Below are 20,480 nucleotides of genomic sequence, written 5' to 3'. Positions count from 1 at the left end.
TGGACTAAACTAGAATGGCCCAACCTGCAAGACCCGAGTCCGAGTCCCAGACTAAAACAACTGAAGGTTCTGGTGCGTAAAATGATAACGCAAGTGGGCACAAGCCAAGCCCGGGCACTCGGTGCTGGTGGCGATTCAGTCTGATCGACAGCGTGTGGTAAATGGGTCGAAGCCCACTTTATCCATTTCTTCTCCTCTCCTCCTACAGAACATGTGTGCGCCAAGGGCCGAGCCCTTTATGTGCAACTTGGGTTGAATATACCGTCAAATTTTACGACTTTGAGCAAAGTGGGATGAAAGTGAAAATGGTGACTTTTAACCTTCCAACGAGTCGCAAGTGGAGTGGAGCGTAGTTGGTGTCTCCCTTGTACTCTAATGCATATGAGCAGAGTTCGATTCCCGTAAGTACCCACTCCCCTCCCCAAGTTATATTACAATTAACGAATGGCAAAAAAAATAAAAAAATAAAAAATAAAACCTTCCAGCCAGGCACATCCATTTTTAAGAGACATTAATTTCGTATCCCTCACTTAACGTGATTTGTTTATTCTTCCAACGGCTTCAATCAACGGCTCTCACATAGGAGTACCTAAACCCACTAGGATGGGATCCAACTCCGGTGGTGAGGGATCCCGTTTTAATTTTAGGGTCAAAATCCCAATAAACTTTGAACATTCCCATTTTTCCAACAACTACACATTATTTCAAATAGCATCTCAAGTGAGGAACAAAACTTCATACAAATAAAGAGATGGTTTGGTCTAAATTAATAAAATAGTATTAGTTAAATTTTTTTCGCCTTATTTAGAATTAAACCATTTTTCTTGACGAGAAAAATCAGAAAATAAAATATTTCAGGAAGATATGCGAGTTTTTTTGTTTGTTTGTTTGTTTGTTTGTTTTTCTTTTTTCTTTTTTCTTTTTACATATTTTAGCTTCTACTATATTTTCTAAACTTCTTATCACAGCATTTACTTTTAAATTCAAAAGCTGGAAATTTTCATTATAAAGCAAAAGATCAACATGGTACATTTTCGTTCTAAAGTGGAAAATTTTGGCAACGTACGTGAAGCCATCTCCAAAGTTGTTACTCCCTCCGTCTCCTTTTAAGAGTCCAAAATTCCTATTTTGGATTTTCCCTTAATAAATGTTCATTTTCTATTTTCTATTAGTGGGTAAATTCTATTTTGAAAAGTTAGTGGGTAAAAGTGTAATGATAGTATCTATATAGAGGTTAAATACAAAGAGTTGTAGTTTTTAGAGTGTAATGATCAATTAAAAGTTGAATTTACGCAGTATGACTAAAAATATTAAGAGTTGTAGTTTTTAGAGTGTAATGATCAATAAAAAGTTGAATTTACGAAGTATGACTAAAAAGGGACGGGAAGGGAGTACTTTTCAGATGTAGTTTTAATTTTCCAAGACAAATTCTAATAAAAGAGAATCAAGATGTTCCAATGGATCACAAATATAACTTTTGATTTTCGATTTAAATTGGCAACCCTTGAGAACCCAAAGCATTCAACAAAGTAACCTTACGAAACCATGCATTTAACTAAATTGGGAATAACTAAATTGGAAAGGGATCGCGCGAACGCAAACCCCTGCTACCACAAATTATGTCGTAGGCTCCACCGCTTGTATAGACCTTAGGTGAGCACCCCTCCTAAGTGCAATGGAGGTCACTAACCTAGGCCATGGACCTTGTTGATTGTCCATTAACCCCATCCAGGTAAGTATATTGTAAAGGAAAAATTTCACGTAGGCACCTGAACTTTCACACAAATCACACATAAACACCTGACCTTTCTTAAATTTCATATAAACACCTGAGCTTTCTAAAAACTCATCAATTCAACACCTGACCTTTCCTAAATTTCATATAAACACCTGAGTTTTCTAAAAACTCATCAATTCAACACCTGACCTTTCTAAAAACTCATCAATTCAATATCTGCCGTCACCCCTTCGTCTAAAACCAAACGGAAAAAAAGTTAAGTGCTCCAATTTTTTATTTGTTTGAACCTCTACGAAGATCTTATTTTTCTGATCATTTTATCCTAAAGAATAATAATTAATTTTTGACTCTAAAGTTCTCGTTAGTCGGCCCTAAGAAAGTCGTAGAATCAAATATCTCTTCAAGCTAACTAACGAGAGCCTTAGAGTCAAAAATTAATTATGATTCTTTAGGATAAAATGATTAGAGAAATAAGATCTTCGTACCGGTTTAAACGGATTAAAAATTAGAGCACTTAATTTTTTAACCATATTTTTAATATATAAACGATCTATACACGGTTGAAAAATTAATTGATCCAATTTTCAATTTGTTTGAACCGATGTGAGGATCTTATTTCTCTGATCATTTTATTCTAAAGGGTAATAATTAATTTTTGACTCTAAGGCTCTCGTTAGTTAGCCCTAAAAGATATTTGATTCTACGACTTTCTTAGGGTTGACTAACGAGAGCTTTAGAGTCAAAAATTAATTATGATTTTTTAGGATAAAATGATTAGAGAAATAAGATCTTCGCACTGATTTAAACGAATTGAAAATTGGAGCACCTCATTTTTAACCATAATTTTTTAATATATAAACGGTCTATACATGGTTGAAAAATTAATTACTCCAATTTTCAATCCGTTTAAACCAGTGCGAAAATTTTATTTTTCTGATAATTTTATACTAAAGAATCATAATTAATTTTTGACTCTAAAGCTCTCGTTTGTTAGCTTTAAGAGATATTTGATTCTAAGATTTTTTTAGGGCCAACTAATGAGAGCTTTAGAGTAAAAAATTAATTATGATTCTTTAAGATAAAATGATTAGAAAAATAAGATTTTAGCACTGGTTCAAACAAATAAAAAATTAGAGCACTTAACTTTTTTTCCGTTTGGTTTTGAGTGACGACAGGTGTTGAATTGATAAGTTTTTAGAAAGCTCAGGTGTTTATATGAAATTTAAGAAAGGTCAGGTGTTGAATTGATGAGTTTTTAAAAAATTCAGGTGTTTATATGAAATTTAAAAAAAATCAGGTGTTTATGTATAATTTGTGTGAAAAGTCAGGTGCTTACGTGAAATTTTTCCTATTGTAAAATTGCAAGTTGCTGTTTATTTGTACATGCCTTTGCATCTTACCTTTTGTAATTGCTCGATGTGGGACTTCAAAACATGGTGAGTCTTGAGCTCTCTTTTTCCTGCTTGCTTCTCATTTAGGCAGATATGCATTTGCAACGGTTTTTCCTGTCAATGCACTACCAAGGTATAATTTAGACAAGTAAAACAATCTGCTAAATGGACACACAATTTGTTAGAGGAAAATCCAGTTGATTGGTTGCCTAATTGATTTACTGAAGATCCTTGATTGTAGCATAGGAATATGGTATATTTATTCTTTCCTAGTTTAACCTCTTTCCTAGTTTAGCTTCTCTGTATGGATATAAAGAGCTTCGTATCTCTGTAAAGGATTCATTCAAGAAATACAAAAATATTCTCTCAATTTTTGCTCTCCTAAATTCAACATGGTATCAGAGCTAGATCTTGGGTGGTTTCACATCGTGTAGTCATGTCTCCATCGCCCAAGTCAACTCATCAATTCATACCTCCACGTGCAGCCCGTGAGGGGTCGCCTGAGTAAAATCTCATGGTTTCCTCAATTCGTACCTCCATGTGCATCCGGGCAGCATGTGAGGGGGAGTGTTAGACTTGTCCACATCGCTCATCTAAGCCACCCAAGCGTGGCTAATAAAATCAAGAGGCTACTCCACCTATTGCCAATTGATTTTAGGTTGGAACCCTCCTAGAAATCTAACACAATCATACATAGATCCATTCTGATTAAGTTTTTGTTTCCGTGATCGATGTTCATCAAGTTAGGAAAAACGTTTATGTTGAATAGTCAATTTGATTTTTATGCACTACCAAAGTTGTTATTATTTGGCCCAGGACACCCTGCATTACCACACACAAAAAAAATTGTAACTATTTAGTGTTGCATAAGATTCATGTGAAAAATGAAATGTAACCAACGGTGAATGATGCTACAATGAATAAAGATTTGGCATGATGTAGGATAAAAAAATTGGCCATATAACTCACTAAAAATCCACGAAAGAAGAAAAAGAAGACCGTAAAAATTGCTCAAAAGTGCATCATTGCATTGTGTTGTATAGGCACGAGTTTGATTGTGATTATTTTTTAGGAATAATTAGATAAGATGTGATTAAGAATGAAGGTACTAGAATTTGCTGTTAAAAAAAAGAGAATATGAAGATACTAGATGACTAAGAGATAAACGGGACTCACAGAATAATAGATGAGATTATATAAATACTGGAATTGGTAGGAAGGGATAAGGAAACGAAAATAATTTCGACTATTGGATAAGAAGGGAACCTAATCGGGTGATGGATTTGGATCCTCTCAATTCCTTCACTTCAGCATTTCTTCATATCTCATCGTGGCTATTGTGATTCAGTGGTGGGAAGTCAGCGTTCCCCCTTCAACGGTGAGAGCAAAGGTTTCTGTTTGTTAATTACTATCAGGTAATTCCACAACTCCTTTCCCTCTCTCTCAAAATGTGTTTTTGTCAACTGAAAATTATGCATTCTACGTGTTCGACGAAACGAAAGACACACACACTCACGTAATGGATAACATCTTGCGAAATGGTTTTGTGGAATCTATATAGATCAAACCAATCAAAAATGCCCTTTATAGATAAACCGATATTGCACTACAATTTAGGGCACGTGATGTATCACATTCTTATGCCGGAGGAATCCATATCATGGATAACATATATAGCACACACAAATACCAAATTTATTGGATATTGATAAATTCAAACCACGCCCATGACATGATGGATGTACACTTCAACCAAAGTATTAATATCAAATTACATAACCGTAGAGCACTCCTTACAAGAACAAATCAACTATCTCACACATATTCAAAGAGCAAAACAACTTTGCTAAATTAACAGGTTCCGTCTAAGAATCAAGAGCGCTTATCTTCAGTGTGTGAATAGTTAAAATTTCACCTGTGAGACAAAAGAAAAAGTAGAATTAGTTCATTGTCTACAGCTTGTAACAATGTTCACTAGTTCAGGAAACACAAGAAATTTCAAATTATTTGTTTTCCACTGAAAAAAGTAGATAATAACACTGATACTGATGCACATTGGTCAGTATTTCCTGGAATAGCATAATACTCCATCTGTCCCAATTTGTTATGCCCTTATTTCTTTTTGAGATATCCCAAAATAATTTGCTTGTTTCAATGTTTCAAAACTTTTCATTTGTGAATGTTCATCTTACTATTTTGCCCCTCATTTTCTTTTACATTTAAAAAGGTTAAAATTTCAAGAAATCAAAACAGAGCAACAAAAGTCAAAATAGATTCAAATTTTAAATGGCTAATTTGAAAGGAAACTCAATGGCGGGCAAATGGACTGGGGGGCTGCTGTCCCGGCCGAGGGGCCCCGCTCCGATTTTGCTCTAATGATCGAAAACGTTCATTTCGTAGAGCTCATTGAGTTGAATAAGTATGTAAAAAATCAGCTTGATCGGATATCATTAAGTGCCTAATCGAAACCTTTTTGTCTTGAAAAGAATGGATCTGAAACACTGGATCAAATCTTCTAGAACCTATTATTGGCAAGTTATATGTGTTCCGATCAGGCACTTAAAGATATCCGATCAAACTAATTTTTTGCATACTAATTAAACTCGACGAGCTCTACGAAGTCAACGTTTTTGATCGTTGGAGCGAGACCGGAGCGGGGCCCCCTCGGCTGGGATAGCACGCTGCTGTCCCTTGAAGGGACAGCGCGCACACACACACAATCGTTGAGGCACAATTCTCTGCATCCAATTTCTCCTCAAAAGGGTTAATGGTGAAATTAATAAAAAACAATGCAAGTATGATGTTTCCCTAAATTGTTCATTTTTCAATATAGGCGCAACAAATTAGAATGAGAGGAATAAGAAAGGAAATAATTTTAGCACTCCCTTAAGGAAAAATGCATTCGGTTTGTTTGTCATTGCCACCATGTGAAACTATATATCTATCCTTCACGTATTAACTTCTAATCCCTTTTTTTATACATGAAAGGATAACCTTGCAATTTGACATAGATAAGGACAAAAAGGGAGTGCGTTTAGATGAAGAGAAGTGTGAAAATAAATTTCTTGACCAGAAAGGTACAAACAAAATAGCTAGTTAATGATCAAATAATATTGCAGTAATGGGGTTGAAACTCCCTTCCCTTCACGTTGGAACCAGAATGATTCTCGAATAAAAAACAAGCAGCATGTGACAAAACAATGCATTTTTTAAAATTATAGTAATGCATATATACTAGTAAAATAGACGAAGCAAAATATTAGAATGAAAAATGTTAGAGTATCCACAATGCTATAATCAAAAGTAATTTTTTTGTAAAGCTAACAATGTTGGTGCAAAATATAGCTCACAATGCTATAATCAAACTTAACAACCTCCTTAGAAATAATCAAATTTTGAGTTTTGAATAACCAAAACTAGCAACCTATTGATAATACCCAAATTTAATAGACCCTACATATTCTCAATCAACTACACCAATCATTAGACAAAAATGTTCTATCTTTCTTCCCTTTCGTCTCTTTCTTTTCCAACAATATTTTTGAAAAAAATATATTCTACAATTTTGTTTTTTATAGAAAACAGTTTTTAAAAATAGTTTTTTTCAAAAAAAAAATTTTGAAAAACTATTTTCTATTTCTAGTAAATAGTTTTTATTAGTTTCAAAATTATTTTTAATACTGTTCAAAAAATTTAGTTTTTTTGTAGTTTGAAAAGATGCTGTGACAAGTTTTGGTTATCCAATTTTGATTATGTCATTGTAGACATCTACATTGCTAACTTTAGGAATCTTTTAAATGAATAATCAAAATCTAATATGACAATAGAATTTTTTTGATTATGTTGGTTACTCAATAGAATTTTCAAGCTGGTAAATGTTCCATGGATATCGCTGAAAAAAAACCACAGCACAAAGGCTCGAAGTTTTCGGATACAAAGCATGGCAGTGGTCAATGTCACTACAATGGATCGTACTGACTCTACATATCTTCAGCGCAGTGTTACGATTGATCTCATTCGTATGGATGTTAAAAAAATTCATCTGGTTAGCCACCCGAATGCAAAGATTGTGCATAATGTCATGAATTCGGACACTTCTAAACTTTTGGGTATTATTTGTGGTTCGACCACCTCCATTTGCTTAGCCCCATCAGAGTTTGATTTTATGGGTTAGGTTGCAAGAAATTAAGTAATTTCTTGTGAGATCCCGAGGTGGGTTCGCTTCCCACACAATTGATAAGGATTCGATTCTTGGAGTCAGGTTGCAAGAAAGTAATTTCTTGCGAATTCCATATTCCTTATGTGGATGACCTACCTTTGACAGGAACGGGACGGAAATTAGGTTAAGGTACGTGTAAGCTAGGGTGGATAGTACCCCGGACCGTTGAAGAAGAGGATTTAGGGGGAAGGAATTGGTCTAGATTTTTGCCAGTAGCCAACTCCCATGAGCCCCAATGTGATAACCCAATTTAAATCTTCAAAATTTTTCTTGCAATTTTGTCACCCTAGTCATTCTCGGAATAAATATCCTAACTTATGATGAATTTTGAATACTTCTTTAAGAACAAAGGCCGAGTAATCACACTGATTTTCTTAACTCTCTGTCTATCTTTCCCTAAACATAACACCTCCCCGACACCCTCCAACTGAGCTGACATTTAGCAAGTCACTTACCGTTAAAATTTAGAGAGTATATTAATTCGTGACTTGAGTAGAGTATTTTTCGATTTTTATAAAACTTTACAAATATCGCCATAACCTTTTAAACAACATCACGGCACAGGAATAAAGCACTAGTCTCCGCGAATCCGGAAATAATCGGATTAAATTCCCTAGATTTTATTAGATTTGGATAAGATTTGATTTGGATTTTATTAGATATGATAAGATTTGATTGGATTTCATTAGATTATCCTAGATTTTATTAGATTCACTAGGATTTGATAATGATACACTTGGATTCACTAAGATTTTATTGGATTTTATTAGATTCTCTAAGATTTGATATTGATTATGTATAGATTTTATAAGATTTTATAAGATAATGCTAGATATTAAAAGATATGGTTAGATTTTCTTAGATAATTCTAGATATTAAGAGATATGGAAAGATTGCATAAGATTATTCTAGATTTTGTAATACTGTAACACCCTGACTTTTATAAACAAATAAGGTGCTAAAAAGAATTAGATGAAAATAAAATAAAAGCTAAAATTTAGCAAGCTGCTTACCATTAGGATTTCGAGAGTATACTAAGTCGTGACTCAAAATTTATAAAAAAATTAGAGTATTTTCAGAATATAAATCTATCAATTTTTTTATCACCTCAACCCTGTTAACAAACAATGCGGTACGTGCTCTCGCAAGGCGTAAGGAATAATCCGGAAATAATCGGATAAGATACTCAATAGATATAGTTGGATTTTTTTTCTAGATATTATTGGATATTCCTAGATATTGAAAGATTTGTTTTGATTTTATTAGATTTTATTAGATATTATAAAGATATTGAAAGATTTGTTTGGATATTATGAGATATTATAAGATTTTATTTAGATTTGATTTAGATTTGATTAGATTTTCTAAATATGGTCTAGAATCTTCATCCTACTACTATAAATAGGCCCCCTTTCCCCTCCCCTCCACACACCACACCACACCACACCACACTTGCACACACACACACACACACACACACCACACACACAAGCAAGAAACAAAAGAGAGAAAGAAACAAAAGAGAGAAGGAAAGAAAGAAAGGAGAGGAGGAGAAGGAAAAATAAAATTTAAAACGAGAAGGACCATTACGCCTCACTAGATTTCACAGTAAATTTTGGATGCAAAAAGGTGAGTTACGAATATACGCTGGCTACATAATTCTTTCAGATTATTTATGTTTGTTTTTATAAAAATGTTATATTCAAATATATTAAAAATAGATGTTTTGTATATAGTGCATATTAAGCACGACTTTTGGGAAAAAGAATTTTTAAAAGGAATATGGGATTAATTTTGAAAAGAAAATGAGAAGTTTTGTGGCAACATTTGGGCAGCGAGTTATTTGTGGGCAGTGAGTTATTATGGGCAGTGAGTTGCTCTTGGCGCCTATCGATGGATACTGCCGGGTATCCCTTTGGAATTGATATCATTCCCCTTGTTTTGCTGGGGTCGCTCCCCATGCTACCGCCGGTATTACGCCCATTACGGATTCGAGCCTGGAAGTTGCTAGTAAATATTGTTGATATTATGCCTACGGAATGTTTTATTATGCCATGGTTCATGTTGATGACACGTTTTATGGTAATTGAGATTATGCTCTGCATGCTTAATTCAAATTATCCCATATTTTCTTATGTGGCCTTAGTATATCGTAACTTACTGAATTGGTTTTGTGTTTCATAAAACCTTTTCAGGAATTCAGGGTTAAAGAAGGCTTATCCGTTACGTGATAAAGATATCAGTTGTCGTGGCTAAATAAGAAAATAATGTGTTAATGAGTGGCGTTTGTGTGTGCGAGCCACAATTATGTAGTTTTAAAGTTGTAATTGGTACGCACGCTAGACAGCTCTGAATATAATATTTTATTTTAATTTACGATCCTGGGAGTTTATGGGAAAAAAAGAAGAAGAAATTTTTACTTTGTTGTTGTTGTGTGATATCCAGGCCTAGGGTGATTTTTAAATCACTGGCCATGTCACGAATTTTTACCCACGGAATTTGGGTCGTGACACCCAACAACAGAGAATCTTTATAATGCCTGAAGTTAAATGGTGTGGAAGTTGAAGGAAGTAGAGGATTAGGTGAAGTGAGCTGCGTTAATTTGTTTTTTAAATTGGTGACTATAAAATGTGGAAAGCAATAATCACACAAGTTTTGTGTGCTCCCACAATGTTTTTTTTTTTTTCCGCGTATAACTTGCCTTTTCTTTAGTATTTTTTGCTTTTAATATACATTTGTCAATAACACTACACTTTTTTAAATCCTTTTGGACATTGGAAGATCGATCCAGCCCTAGTTAACTTTGAGTAACAAGGTTTGCAAATAATATAGCACAGTCGGTGAATCAGTAAGCATGTGCTACCCTTGAATCAAACAAGCCCTATCTAGATCAACCCATATCACTGGTTGATCTAAATGCAAACCATAAATAGCTGATAGCGTAAAAGCTCGCTTCCCTTAGAGATCCTCCATCTACGTACGAGATTGGGAGTTCAAATCTCATCAACCCCTTCTCTTCCCTATAGAATAGAATAGATATAGAATTTGCCTTGTCCAAAGGAGAAAAAAAAAAAACCATGCACATAAGGGTGTACACTCCAACCAAAGTAGTAATTAATATTAAATTACAAAGCCATAGAACACTCCATATTAGACAAATCAATCACTCCAACCAAAGTATTATTATTGAATTACAAAGCCATAGACCACTCCTTATTAGACAAATCAATCATACACTTAGTATCAACTATCTCAAACAAAGAACAAGAGCAGAATTATCTTTAGCATGTGAATAATTATTTCACCTGTGGGACAAAGAAAGAAAGAGAGTTTAGTTCATTGTCTACAACACTTAAAAGATGTTCACTAGTTCATGTAACAAGGTTTGCAAATGGTAGCACATGCTTATTGATTCAACGATGTATGGTGTAGTGCTCTCTTTCTAAAACACAAGTAATTTGTAGCAAGAAATTTCAAACTGTTTATTTTCTACTGAAAATAATAGATAATAATCCCAATACTGACCCTTGATGTATAATGGTACGTATTTTTCAGAATAGTATAATAAGAAAGGAAACAATTTTAGCACTTCCTTTCAAAAAAAAAAAAAAACACTCCGTTTTTTTGTCATTGTCACCTTGTGTGATTATATACGTATCCTTCACGTATTGACTTCTAATTCCTTTTCTCCTTACATAAAAGGGGTAAAATTTGACGTAGATAATGACAAAAAAAGGAAGTGCGTTTAGATGATAAGCAGTGTGAAAATAAATTGCTTTCACTAGAAAGGTACCAACAAAATAGCCAGTTAAGGATTGTATATTGTAGTAATGGCATGGGGTTGAAATTTCCTACCCTTCTCCTTGGAACCAGAATGTTTCTGAAAATTAAGAAACACGCAGCATGTGGTAAGACAATACAAATTTTTTTTTTTAAATTATAGTGATGCATAAATAATAGCAAAATAGATGAAGCGAAATATTAGAATGAAAAATGTTAGCAAACTTAAAGAAACATATACGGTCACAAAATTGTAATTGCTTGATCCTAGAGAATAATAACAAATACCTACCAATGAGAGTACTATCAAGTTAATGGCCATACCTTCCTTTTTCATTAGTTGGTCCTCATTGCGTTTCTCACTCTATCAGGAAGTAGTGTTTCTGCACTGCAATCAAGGATCATAAAATCCCTTAGTCTTGGCAGTCCTTCTTCCTTAACTACCACCCTCTCCAAATTGGGCAAGTCTTTAATCTTCAATACTTCGAGTTGAGGAAAGTAACCAGGTTCTCCAGAGAAAACTAGTACCTTCCCCAAGAATGAATAGCTGAGCAATTCAAGGAACTTTAGTTTCTGTAGTTTCTTTAGAGCCTCTGTTGGGTTCTTCCTCAAGCGTGTCCCGGAAAGGGTAAGTTTGGTGAGGTTTGGAGGCAGTTTATCATGCGACAAATCATTCAGCTTTACATCCAAAATACGCAGCTCAAATAGATTATCATAGCGAACCAAATTTAGAGAAGCAGTTTCCAGCAAAGGCAATACGCCGCTGACTAAGAACAGCTCTTCAAGCTTGTGTGATACAGGTGCCCCATGCGAAAGTACCCCAATGATATCCTTATTCACCCTATTGACCCGCAATGTTCTCAAATTGGTAATTTTGTGCAACCAATCTGCCTTGAAATGGTCACCAGGCAGCCCTTGTAAGGTCTGGAGATTTGATAATGAAATTTCAACAGGATGGGACACATCAAAGTTGACCCGACAAAGTGAAGGAACGTAGCCGAAGTTTGGTAAGAGAAGGTGTCTTAATTGCTTCATACTCCAAATAACATTTGGAAGGTAGACCCCCCATAATTCTCTAAGATCCAAGGTTAGCAAACTTTTTAAATTGCTTATGGCAAAAGGAAGTTCTACAACCATAATTGGGGATCTCAATTTAAGATAAGTCAATTGCCTTAAATTGGTAATCTTAGTTAGAAGGGACCTTGGTACATCGTTCCCCTTCTCAACACTAAGCACTCGAAGAAATTTTGAATCCCCAAGAAGATTTTTATGAGCCTTACTATTCCACGGGTACTGACGATCAAAACAAAACATAGCACGAAGGCTGGAAGTTTTCGGATACAAAGCAGGGTAGTGATCGGTGTCACTGCAATGGATAGCGACTCTACGTAACTTCAATGTAGTGTTACAATTGATCTCGTCTCTATGAATGTTAAAAAAATTAATCTCGTTAGCCACCCGAATGCAAAGATTGTGCAAAATATCATGAATTCGGACACTTCTAACCCTTCCATTGTACCTCCTTTCAACAACTTGAATCAGGTTTCTCGCTATCAAGTGATTTAGGTAGTCATCTCCCACTTCCTCAACCTCTCTCACTCTATTACCTCTTATAAACCCCTCGGCTGCCCATAAATTAATCAAATCGAATGCCTCAACTTCACGATCCTCCGGAAAAATTCCAAAGTATAGAAAGCAGGGTTTGAGATTAAGCGGCAAATCATTGTAACTTAAGGCAAAGATTTCGGCGCATTGGTCATTATCTTGACCCATATCCTCTAATACCCCTTTCCATGCAGTTTCTGATCTCTCTCTTAATTTTAGCAAACCTGCCGCTAGTACAATTGCTAGTGGCACACCACCGCATTTTTCTAATATTTGCTCACCAATTTTCTCTAGTTGCGGGGGATCTTGTGTTTGGCAAATATTTTGTAGATCACCTACAATAAGTTTGTAGAAGAGTCTCCTACTGGTTTCCTGATTCAGGGGTTCCAGCTTAAGTACAGAGTTCGGCCCGCCTACATGTACACCTACGTCTGTATGCCGAGAAGTGAGTACTATTCGACTCCCATTCTCAGAATTCGTAGGAAGGCCAATCTTTAAAGCATCCCACGCCCTGGTATGCCATATATCATCTATCACTATCACATACCTTTTCCTGCTCAAGAATTCGTATAGATTGGTCTCGACGTTATGCTCCATCTTCTCCTTCTCCAAGCCCACCTGCCCTGCGATGTCTCGCAAAAGCCCTTTTTCGTTTGGTCTCTCAGAAACACAAATCCATGCTGCGCAGTCAAAACGCTGTCGATGAGAGTTGTAAACTTTTGATTGCCAAGCAGAGTTATAAACTTTCCTCGCAAGAGTTGTCTTTCCCAGACCGGGAAAGCCAACAATAGACACCACACGATGATGCGAATCCTCGTCGAGGACTTTGTGCACCAGAATTTTGATCAGATCGTCGAAACCAACAACATTTGGTTCATCAAGGTGAGGGAAAGATTGTCTTGGATCCCGTGTATCTTCTTCACAGCTGCGGCTGCATTCATCGATTCCAAAAGTTTGCCGAGAATTTTTGATATCCTCGACCCTTTTTCTGATGCCTTCAACCTCTTTAACAAAGCCATGAGCGATTCTCATGTTTCTGAAGTCAAGAAGCCTCTTCCACCGGGTCCTACTCATCAAGCTTATCTTGGCAAAATATGTGTCAATGATGTCCTCCACATCATAAGCAAGGTCCTGAATTTCACGTATGAAGTTGGATACTCCTTTTGTCCTGAATTGCTTGGCCTCAGCATCTTCTAAGTAGGATTGAATGCGTCTCATCTCAGTTTCAATCCAAATGAGGTCTTCTCTCACGCGAGACAAGCGAGAACTTTCTTTGATGATTCGATTAACAGCTATTTCTCCAGAAATCTTGGCAATTACGCCCAGAATAGCAGCCTCTGCCATTTTTGTTTCTTCGAACACAACTACGAAAAAGGAGGAGGAGGAGGAGGAGGAGGAGGAATCAGGGAACAATTTTAATCTTGGGTGGGTTACACAAAGCAGTTAACAACTTCTGTAGATTATGAAGGTTTCCTCTCATCAATGGCCATCTTTGAAATGTCTACTCATTCCCAAGATGAAAATTATTCTTTTCTTGGAACGAGAGTGTTGGGATACATGAAGCTCTCATTTTTCTCCGTGGAACGAGGTTCATTTACTGTACTACCTCTCTTCTTTTTGGAATCCAAGAAAAATCAACTATGAGAACCCGTGTTTAATTAGTGTCTGATTCCCATTTGAAGTCAAACAATGCACAGCGGGGTGTTTCAACACGGATTGGAACACTGAACTGAGAGCACATGGGTGGTCCCCTTTCCAAATTCATGCCGCCAAGGTCGGTTTACCCCACTATTTCTCCGAATTTTCTTCTCTCTCTCCGAGCAATGTTTACTAGGGGTGGGAATTCTGAAGACGACTCGCTAACACGACAAGAAGTTAGAAGGTTTGGATCGGTTACTTTTTTACACGAATATGACATGATCCGTCGCCGTGAAAATTAAATGGTCGAACATGGGTTTGACTTGTGTAACTCGATAAAGACACAAATAATTGTTTAATTAACCCGGCACGACTCGACTTGAACACGGCACACAATGATTAGTTTTGATTCTTTCAAATTTCTTAAGTCAGTAGAAGATTTGAATTTCCAAAATGGTTAATTTGTATAGGAAAAAGATCAATGTAGTTATGGAAAGACAAGACAGTCATATTACTCAATGGAACTCATTATAGGAATTTTTTCCAGATGAATACCAACTGAATATCTATGCAAGGACAATTTACCGAATTCATGCCACCAATGACAATGTACCCACTATTTCTCTGAATTTTCCCGTTCCTATGATTTGGTTTTAAAAATATGAAATAAACCTACATTCTTCAAGGGGGACTGGGTTGAAACAACCACCCGGTCCACCCCTACTGCTGAGTAATCAACAATGCTTCATTGCTCATTGGCTTTCTTGCATGCAGCTGGCCTCAAGTTTTAGAAAGTTTGGCCCTTCGCGAGATTCGAACTTGCAACCTCTTGGGGAGCAAGTTGTGACGTCCCACTTTTTCAGTTAAAAAAAAAATATATATTTTTGACAAAAATAATTAAATCTTTCATTTTTCTTTTCAAACTTCTTGCTACAAAATATATATATATATATATATATATATATATATATATATATATATATATATTTGGGGGTTCAGGTTTAGAGAGACCTTGGCCTGAATCAGTACTCCTCTTCCGTTGCTCCGCTCTCCCACCTCTGGTCCTGCAACAAGTCACTAGGGCTTGGATAGCCCCGTGACCCTCCGACGATCAAGTTAGATGTAAGGAGAGAGAGATTTAGGTCTAGGGTTAAGGTTAGGGTTAGGGAAGAACGGCATACCTCTTTAGGTTAGAGTCCCCTTGTATTTATAGACCTAGGTTTACTTGGCCTCCAAGGTAGCGCGTGAAGGATACGCTCGGGTAACCGCCTCGGGTGACATCACGTATGACCCACCTGATAAGGTGGTTACGAAGCACATGGCCAAACCTGGTCCAAGTGATCCCATCCGCCACGTACTACTCTTGGTCCCCTTTTGGCGTTCCTTCTAGAGACCTTAACCGGACGCATTCTTCGGTGACACCTCGGAGGCATTAACAGAAGACTTCATACCGAACGAGATAGAAAGATACGCGCTGTGGCCCATCTGTACAGTCCCGCGGACCGAACCGATATGAGGCCTCGGCCAATGACGGTTTGGGGGGATTACCGAGGCCGTGACCGAATCCTCCACAATAGCCCCTCAAGTCTCTGGAGCTTTGCACCCTAACTTCAGGGTCTTAACATCATTATACGAGACATTAGGTCTCGACCATTTCCTTAGAAGACCTACAGGAGCGTATGCCTGCCTCGGTAAATCCTGTCCTATCTGTACCAAGGACGAGAGCCACGTGTCGGTAGTTATCGAGGTCTCAGAATGGAAAAGCTGTCTCGGCACATGCCATGTCAGTTGATTTGTACGAAATGTCGCTTTGGTGACACGCGTCATTACGCCTAAGGCTTAAACATCTGGCGCCTTCCCTCGGCGCAGAGTCCATGATACTGGCCGTCCGATCATGACACGTGTCAAAGATCTAACGGTTCGGTATACGACGCTTCGTTTCCCGCGAAGGTCTCCATCTCTCCCATTATAAATAGGAGGGCCAAAGGTACGTCGACTACTTTTCCTCCGCCTCTGAAGATGAACTGCCGCCGCCGTCTGTTCTCAGCTTCCAATCATGATTTCACGCAGTTCAGCCGCAGATCTCGCCACGAAACTGTGGTATGTTGATCCTCTCCACTGAAACTTCATGTTTTGATAATTTTTTAGAAGTTTTCCGCCATTTTAATCGTGCATTAGTTACGGACTACCTCCCGCCGCCTCTGGTCTGTGGCGGCGCTGGGATCCTCCGGCGCTGTTCCTGCTTCGCCCGAGGTCTATATTCTTCCCGAGCCCTAAATTCTTCCCGAGGCCTATATTCATCCCGAGACTATAGGAATAGCTCTAGACCTCTGAGGCCTTGACGGAAGAAGAAGGTCTTGGTGGGGCGAAGAGAACCGACTCCGAGGAGAGATGATCAATTTTACCGACAAACTTCCCTGAGCATATAGCTAACGGGTTTTTACACATTCTTTTCCTTGCTAGGTAGGAGCGAATGGTCATCGAACTCGCCTCGGACAGTTCCAGCAGCTCGATTTCTTCTGCCACCTTCGAGGAATTCTTTGAAGAGGTCCGCTCCCAAATCTTAAACCGAACTCCGATTGACCTTATCGAACCCTTTGATCCTTCGAGAGCCCCGCAGAGGATAACTGCTTTCGATCCAAGTATGACGGAGATCCCCAGCACTTCTGACCACGGGCCCGGGCCGTTCGCCGACGCCCCAGAAGAGGTTCGGGGACGGAGGAGGCCAATGAGGCCCTGTCCCTACCGGAACCAATATTTTGATGGCACTTCGGCTGCCTACGCGGAGTTCAAATGGGTTTATAGCATTCCCCCGGACGTCGAGGTCCGCCTTCTGCCGAACAATGACCCGAGGGACCTTCCACATCGAGAGGGGGCGCTGATCTTTCCTTTAATGCCGATAACCAAAAGGGGAGTCAGATTTCCCCTCCATCAATTCGTTCGACAAGTCCTTCGGACTCTGAACCTTACCTCCTCCCAACTTACGGTAAATTCATACCGAATCATAACCAACATCATAGAACTGAGAAGGCAGTACAATTTGACCTTCGGGCTGGAGGAGCTTTTTGGGGTGTACCTGTTAGGAGTCAATCGCGAGCATGAGAGGTATTACCTGTCTTGCCGAACAGGGTGCGACAATTTCTTAATCGATCATCTACCCGACTCGAAGGAATGGGCGAGTATATACGTCTCGGTAACCGGGAATTTCATGTTCGGTCCCGGGGAGAGAGTGGACACTACCACCACGGTTCGGTTTGACAACAGATCCCCTAGTCGGTAAAAGTTTAACTTCGACGCATCTGATACATTCGTCATTTTATAGTATTCCGCATGTATTGACTGGGTAATTTTATTCACGCAGGTGAGGGTGTTGTGCAAACGCTTCAGGAAAGAGCCGTTCGGGCACAGATTACAGCCACCTTCGCTATTCCAATAACTAGCCGCTACGCCCCTGACCTGCTCGGTTACGTTGCCTCTTATACCGATTTTTTAAAGAAGAAGCCAAGGCAACAAGGTGTTCCGAGGGCGGGCCGAGGACGTGGCCGAGGAGCTAGAGTCGGAAGAGGTGAAGGAAGAGTGGGGAGAGGAGAAAGGAGGGTAGGGAGAGAGCCCGAAGCCGAGGGAAGCACGTCCGCACCTCGGGGAGTCATCCGCGAGGAGATTGACCGAGAAACGCCAGAAAGGACTGGTCTGAGCGCAGAAATGTCCGGCCGAGGCACTCGCGAGGTGCTAGATTTGAGACGTCGAAGGCCGAGGGGGCGAGGCCACGGCTCTGCTATCGGCACGCCCGGTGCTGGGACTTCAAGGGCGCCTCCGGCCTCCCCCCAAGAGCCCCCGGAGAAGAGACAACGGTTCGAGGACCAAGGGGATGTCCGAGGAGGGGGCCAAGAAACCATCGAAATCCCCGAGGAGGAGGAACAAGCCGGGGGAGCTGGGAATGTAGGGGAGGAGGGGGGTGAATGGGTTAACCCTAGGGAGCTCCCCTGGGCACCAGAGTTCCGTCACTTCACTGGTCGACAGATTCATCATGCCGACACCGTGAAGAACCTCGGTGTTGCATTTGGGATGCTAAGGGGAAGCATACTCCCAAGGGACGCCCGGGCTGTTAATGGTTTGACCGAAGACTTGACCGCGGAAATAGCGCAAGCCCTTTTCACCGTAAGTCTCATTTCTCCGACTCCTTTGATTTGAATGTTGGAATTTGATTGCTCCTTTTTTTTTTTAAATGTGTTGGTAGGCTGGCGCCCGAGCGCTCGCGGTGAATGACCGATGCAAGGAGCAGGAGCAGGAGATGGAGATGCTGAAGAAAACCCTTGCTCAAAAGGAGGACGACCTGAAGGTAGCAAAGGAAACTTGTGACCTTTATCTGGCCGACTTCCAGATGGGCGATCGGGAACGGGTGGCTACTGAGGGGAGGGCCGCGAAAGCTGAAGAGGACGCTAACACCTTGAGGGTTACTGGAGCCCATGAGGTGGAATTTGCAAAGAACAAAGGCTACGATGAAGGCTGGGATGCAGCCGGAGTAGAATATAAGAAACAAGTCTGAAAAATAGAAGCCGAGCTCTACAGGGATCGGTTCTTGGACGGGCTTCGGTACGGGCATGAGGCTTTGATTAGCAAGCTCACTCTGCCAGAAGGTTCTGAGCTTCGAACCGTGCCAGAGCCCCCTCCTGAAGAGCTCGTGTTGCCAGAGGAGGAGAGCGAGCAGGTGCCGAACCCAGAGCCCTAAACGTCCGAGAGGCAATTTGATCCCAGCGCCCCTGTTTCCTGATGATGCATAGGAACTTTTGCCTCTTCTGAACAAACACTACACTTTTTTTTTTTTGAACAGTTGATTAACTGGACGGCTCCGAACATTTGGAGTTTGCCGTTCCAGGGTTTGTATATGTTTCTATACCGATGCAGCAACCTTTTGCTTTCTTTGTGGTTTGTTACTGAACCGTAGTGTTTTGTGAGTGAATGCTTTCTTTTCTTGAATGCCATCTTTGAAGTGTTTATATGATTGGTTTGCTCTTTGGGTTATGATGCCCCTGCTTCAGTGAGACTTGGATGGTTTGGCAGAAAAAGTCTGACCGAAGCATTAACCGAGGAATTTTTTGCCAATCGTAAAAAAGATTTTTGATCAAGAAAAGGTGATTTTGATCCGAAGCCCCAGCTTCAAGGAGGGTCGATAGGGACCAAATCAGAAGTTTAATGAATTTTGGGTTTGCACGCCCATTTGTTTAATGGAATTGAGTCTAGCGAGTAAACTCGAGGTCGTATTACTGCTAGGGGACGTAGGCCAGGGTTACGAGGGGGTATGGCTTGTGCCATAGATTCGTAACACAGCGAGTCCGAGCAGTGGGGAACTTCTGGTGGGTCGGTATAAGGGGCTCGGGGAGAGGCCGAGTATCCTTAAAGCGAGTGACCAGAGATCCAGACGACCGAAGAGGCCGGGACGACTTGGTGGGGATTTTGCCCGAGGGTATCACCTATGGGAGAGCAATATCTCTGAAGTCGGTATAAAATGGTTCGGGCAAGGACGGACCGAGTAAGTAATTTAAACAGTCAGATTCAAATTGTACGAATAGAGCCAAAGGACGAATTCTCATTCAAACTTGAAGTGCTGTCAATACATAAGCAAATTGCCATCCAAACTGTTAAAAGAAAGTGCAACATAGTAAAGACTAGGAGAGCTTTGGTAACCGAGCTCTATCCGTAGAACTTCTTCAAGTTATTTGCATTCCATGTTTTGGCAATGGGGGAACCATCCAACTTTTCTAACTTGTAGTTTCCTGATCCGAGGTGCTTGAGGACTCGGTAGGGGCCCTCCCAATTGGGCATGAGCTTTCTCTTCTTGGATTTCTCCACCACCTTTTTCCTTACAAGGTCGTCGGGCTTAAATGATCTGAGGCGGACGCTTCGGTTGTAACCCTTCGCGACCTCCTATTGGTATGAAGCGAGCTTGATCCTTGCGTTTTCCCGCTCTTCTTTGGCTAGGTCGAGGTCTGAGGCAATGCTGTTATTATTGACCGACTCATCGAAGTTTTCCGTGCGCATTGTTGGGAGTCCGACTTGTAGAGGGATGACCGCCTCCATGCCAAATGCTAGGGAAAAGAGAGTGCGACCA

At 39.5% G+C, this 20,480-nt stretch overlaps 2 protein-coding genes and 1 non-coding gene across 3 annotated transcripts in view; all 3 read right to left on the bottom strand.

Moving 5' to 3' along the window:
- Positions 1-1,579: 1,579 nt before the first annotated feature.
- Positions 1,580-1,740, bottom strand: LOC131328175 (U1 spliceosomal RNA). The gene has a single exon (XR_009200449.1). It is a non-coding gene; the product is annotated as a U1 spliceosomal RNA (small nuclear RNA).
- An 8,705-nt stretch (positions 1,741-10,445) lies between these two features.
- LOC131325245 (toMV resistant protein Tm-2 netted virescent-like) lies at positions 10,446-14,307 on the bottom strand. The gene is made up of 2 exons (XM_058357393.1): positions 11,453-14,307; positions 10,446-10,653 (listed from the first exon to the last, which is right to left on the bottom strand). The coding sequence occupies exon 1, from the start codon at positions 14,075-14,077 to the stop codon at positions 11,465-11,467; it is 2,613 nt and encodes an 870-aa protein (XP_058213376.1). The 5' UTR covers positions 14,078-14,307; the 3' UTR covers positions 10,446-10,653; positions 11,453-11,464.
- Positions 13,638-20,480, bottom strand: part of LOC131325252 (endonuclease 4-like) — a 92,082-nt gene continuing 85,239 nt past the window's right edge. The window contains exon 8 of the mRNA XM_058357407.1: positions 13,638-13,647. The gene's annotated coding sequence lies outside the window, so the exon portion shown is untranslated. The remainder of the gene's footprint in view (positions 13,648-20,480) is intronic.

This window comes from Rhododendron vialii, chromosome 5a (assembly GCF_030253575.1).
Source record: "Rhododendron vialii isolate Sample 1 chromosome 5a, ASM3025357v1".
Classification (NCBI taxonomy): domain Eukaryota; kingdom Viridiplantae; phylum Streptophyta; class Magnoliopsida; order Ericales; family Ericaceae; genus Rhododendron; species Rhododendron vialii.
The sequence above is the reverse complement of the archived record's forward strand: the minus strand, read 5'-3'. Positions and strand labels throughout refer to the sequence as shown.

Coding starts and splice junctions, on each gene's coding strand:
- LOC131325245 (XM_058357393.1), bottom strand. CDS start 14,077: ATGGCAGAGGCTGCTATTCTGGGCGTAATTGCCAAGATTTCTGGAGAA.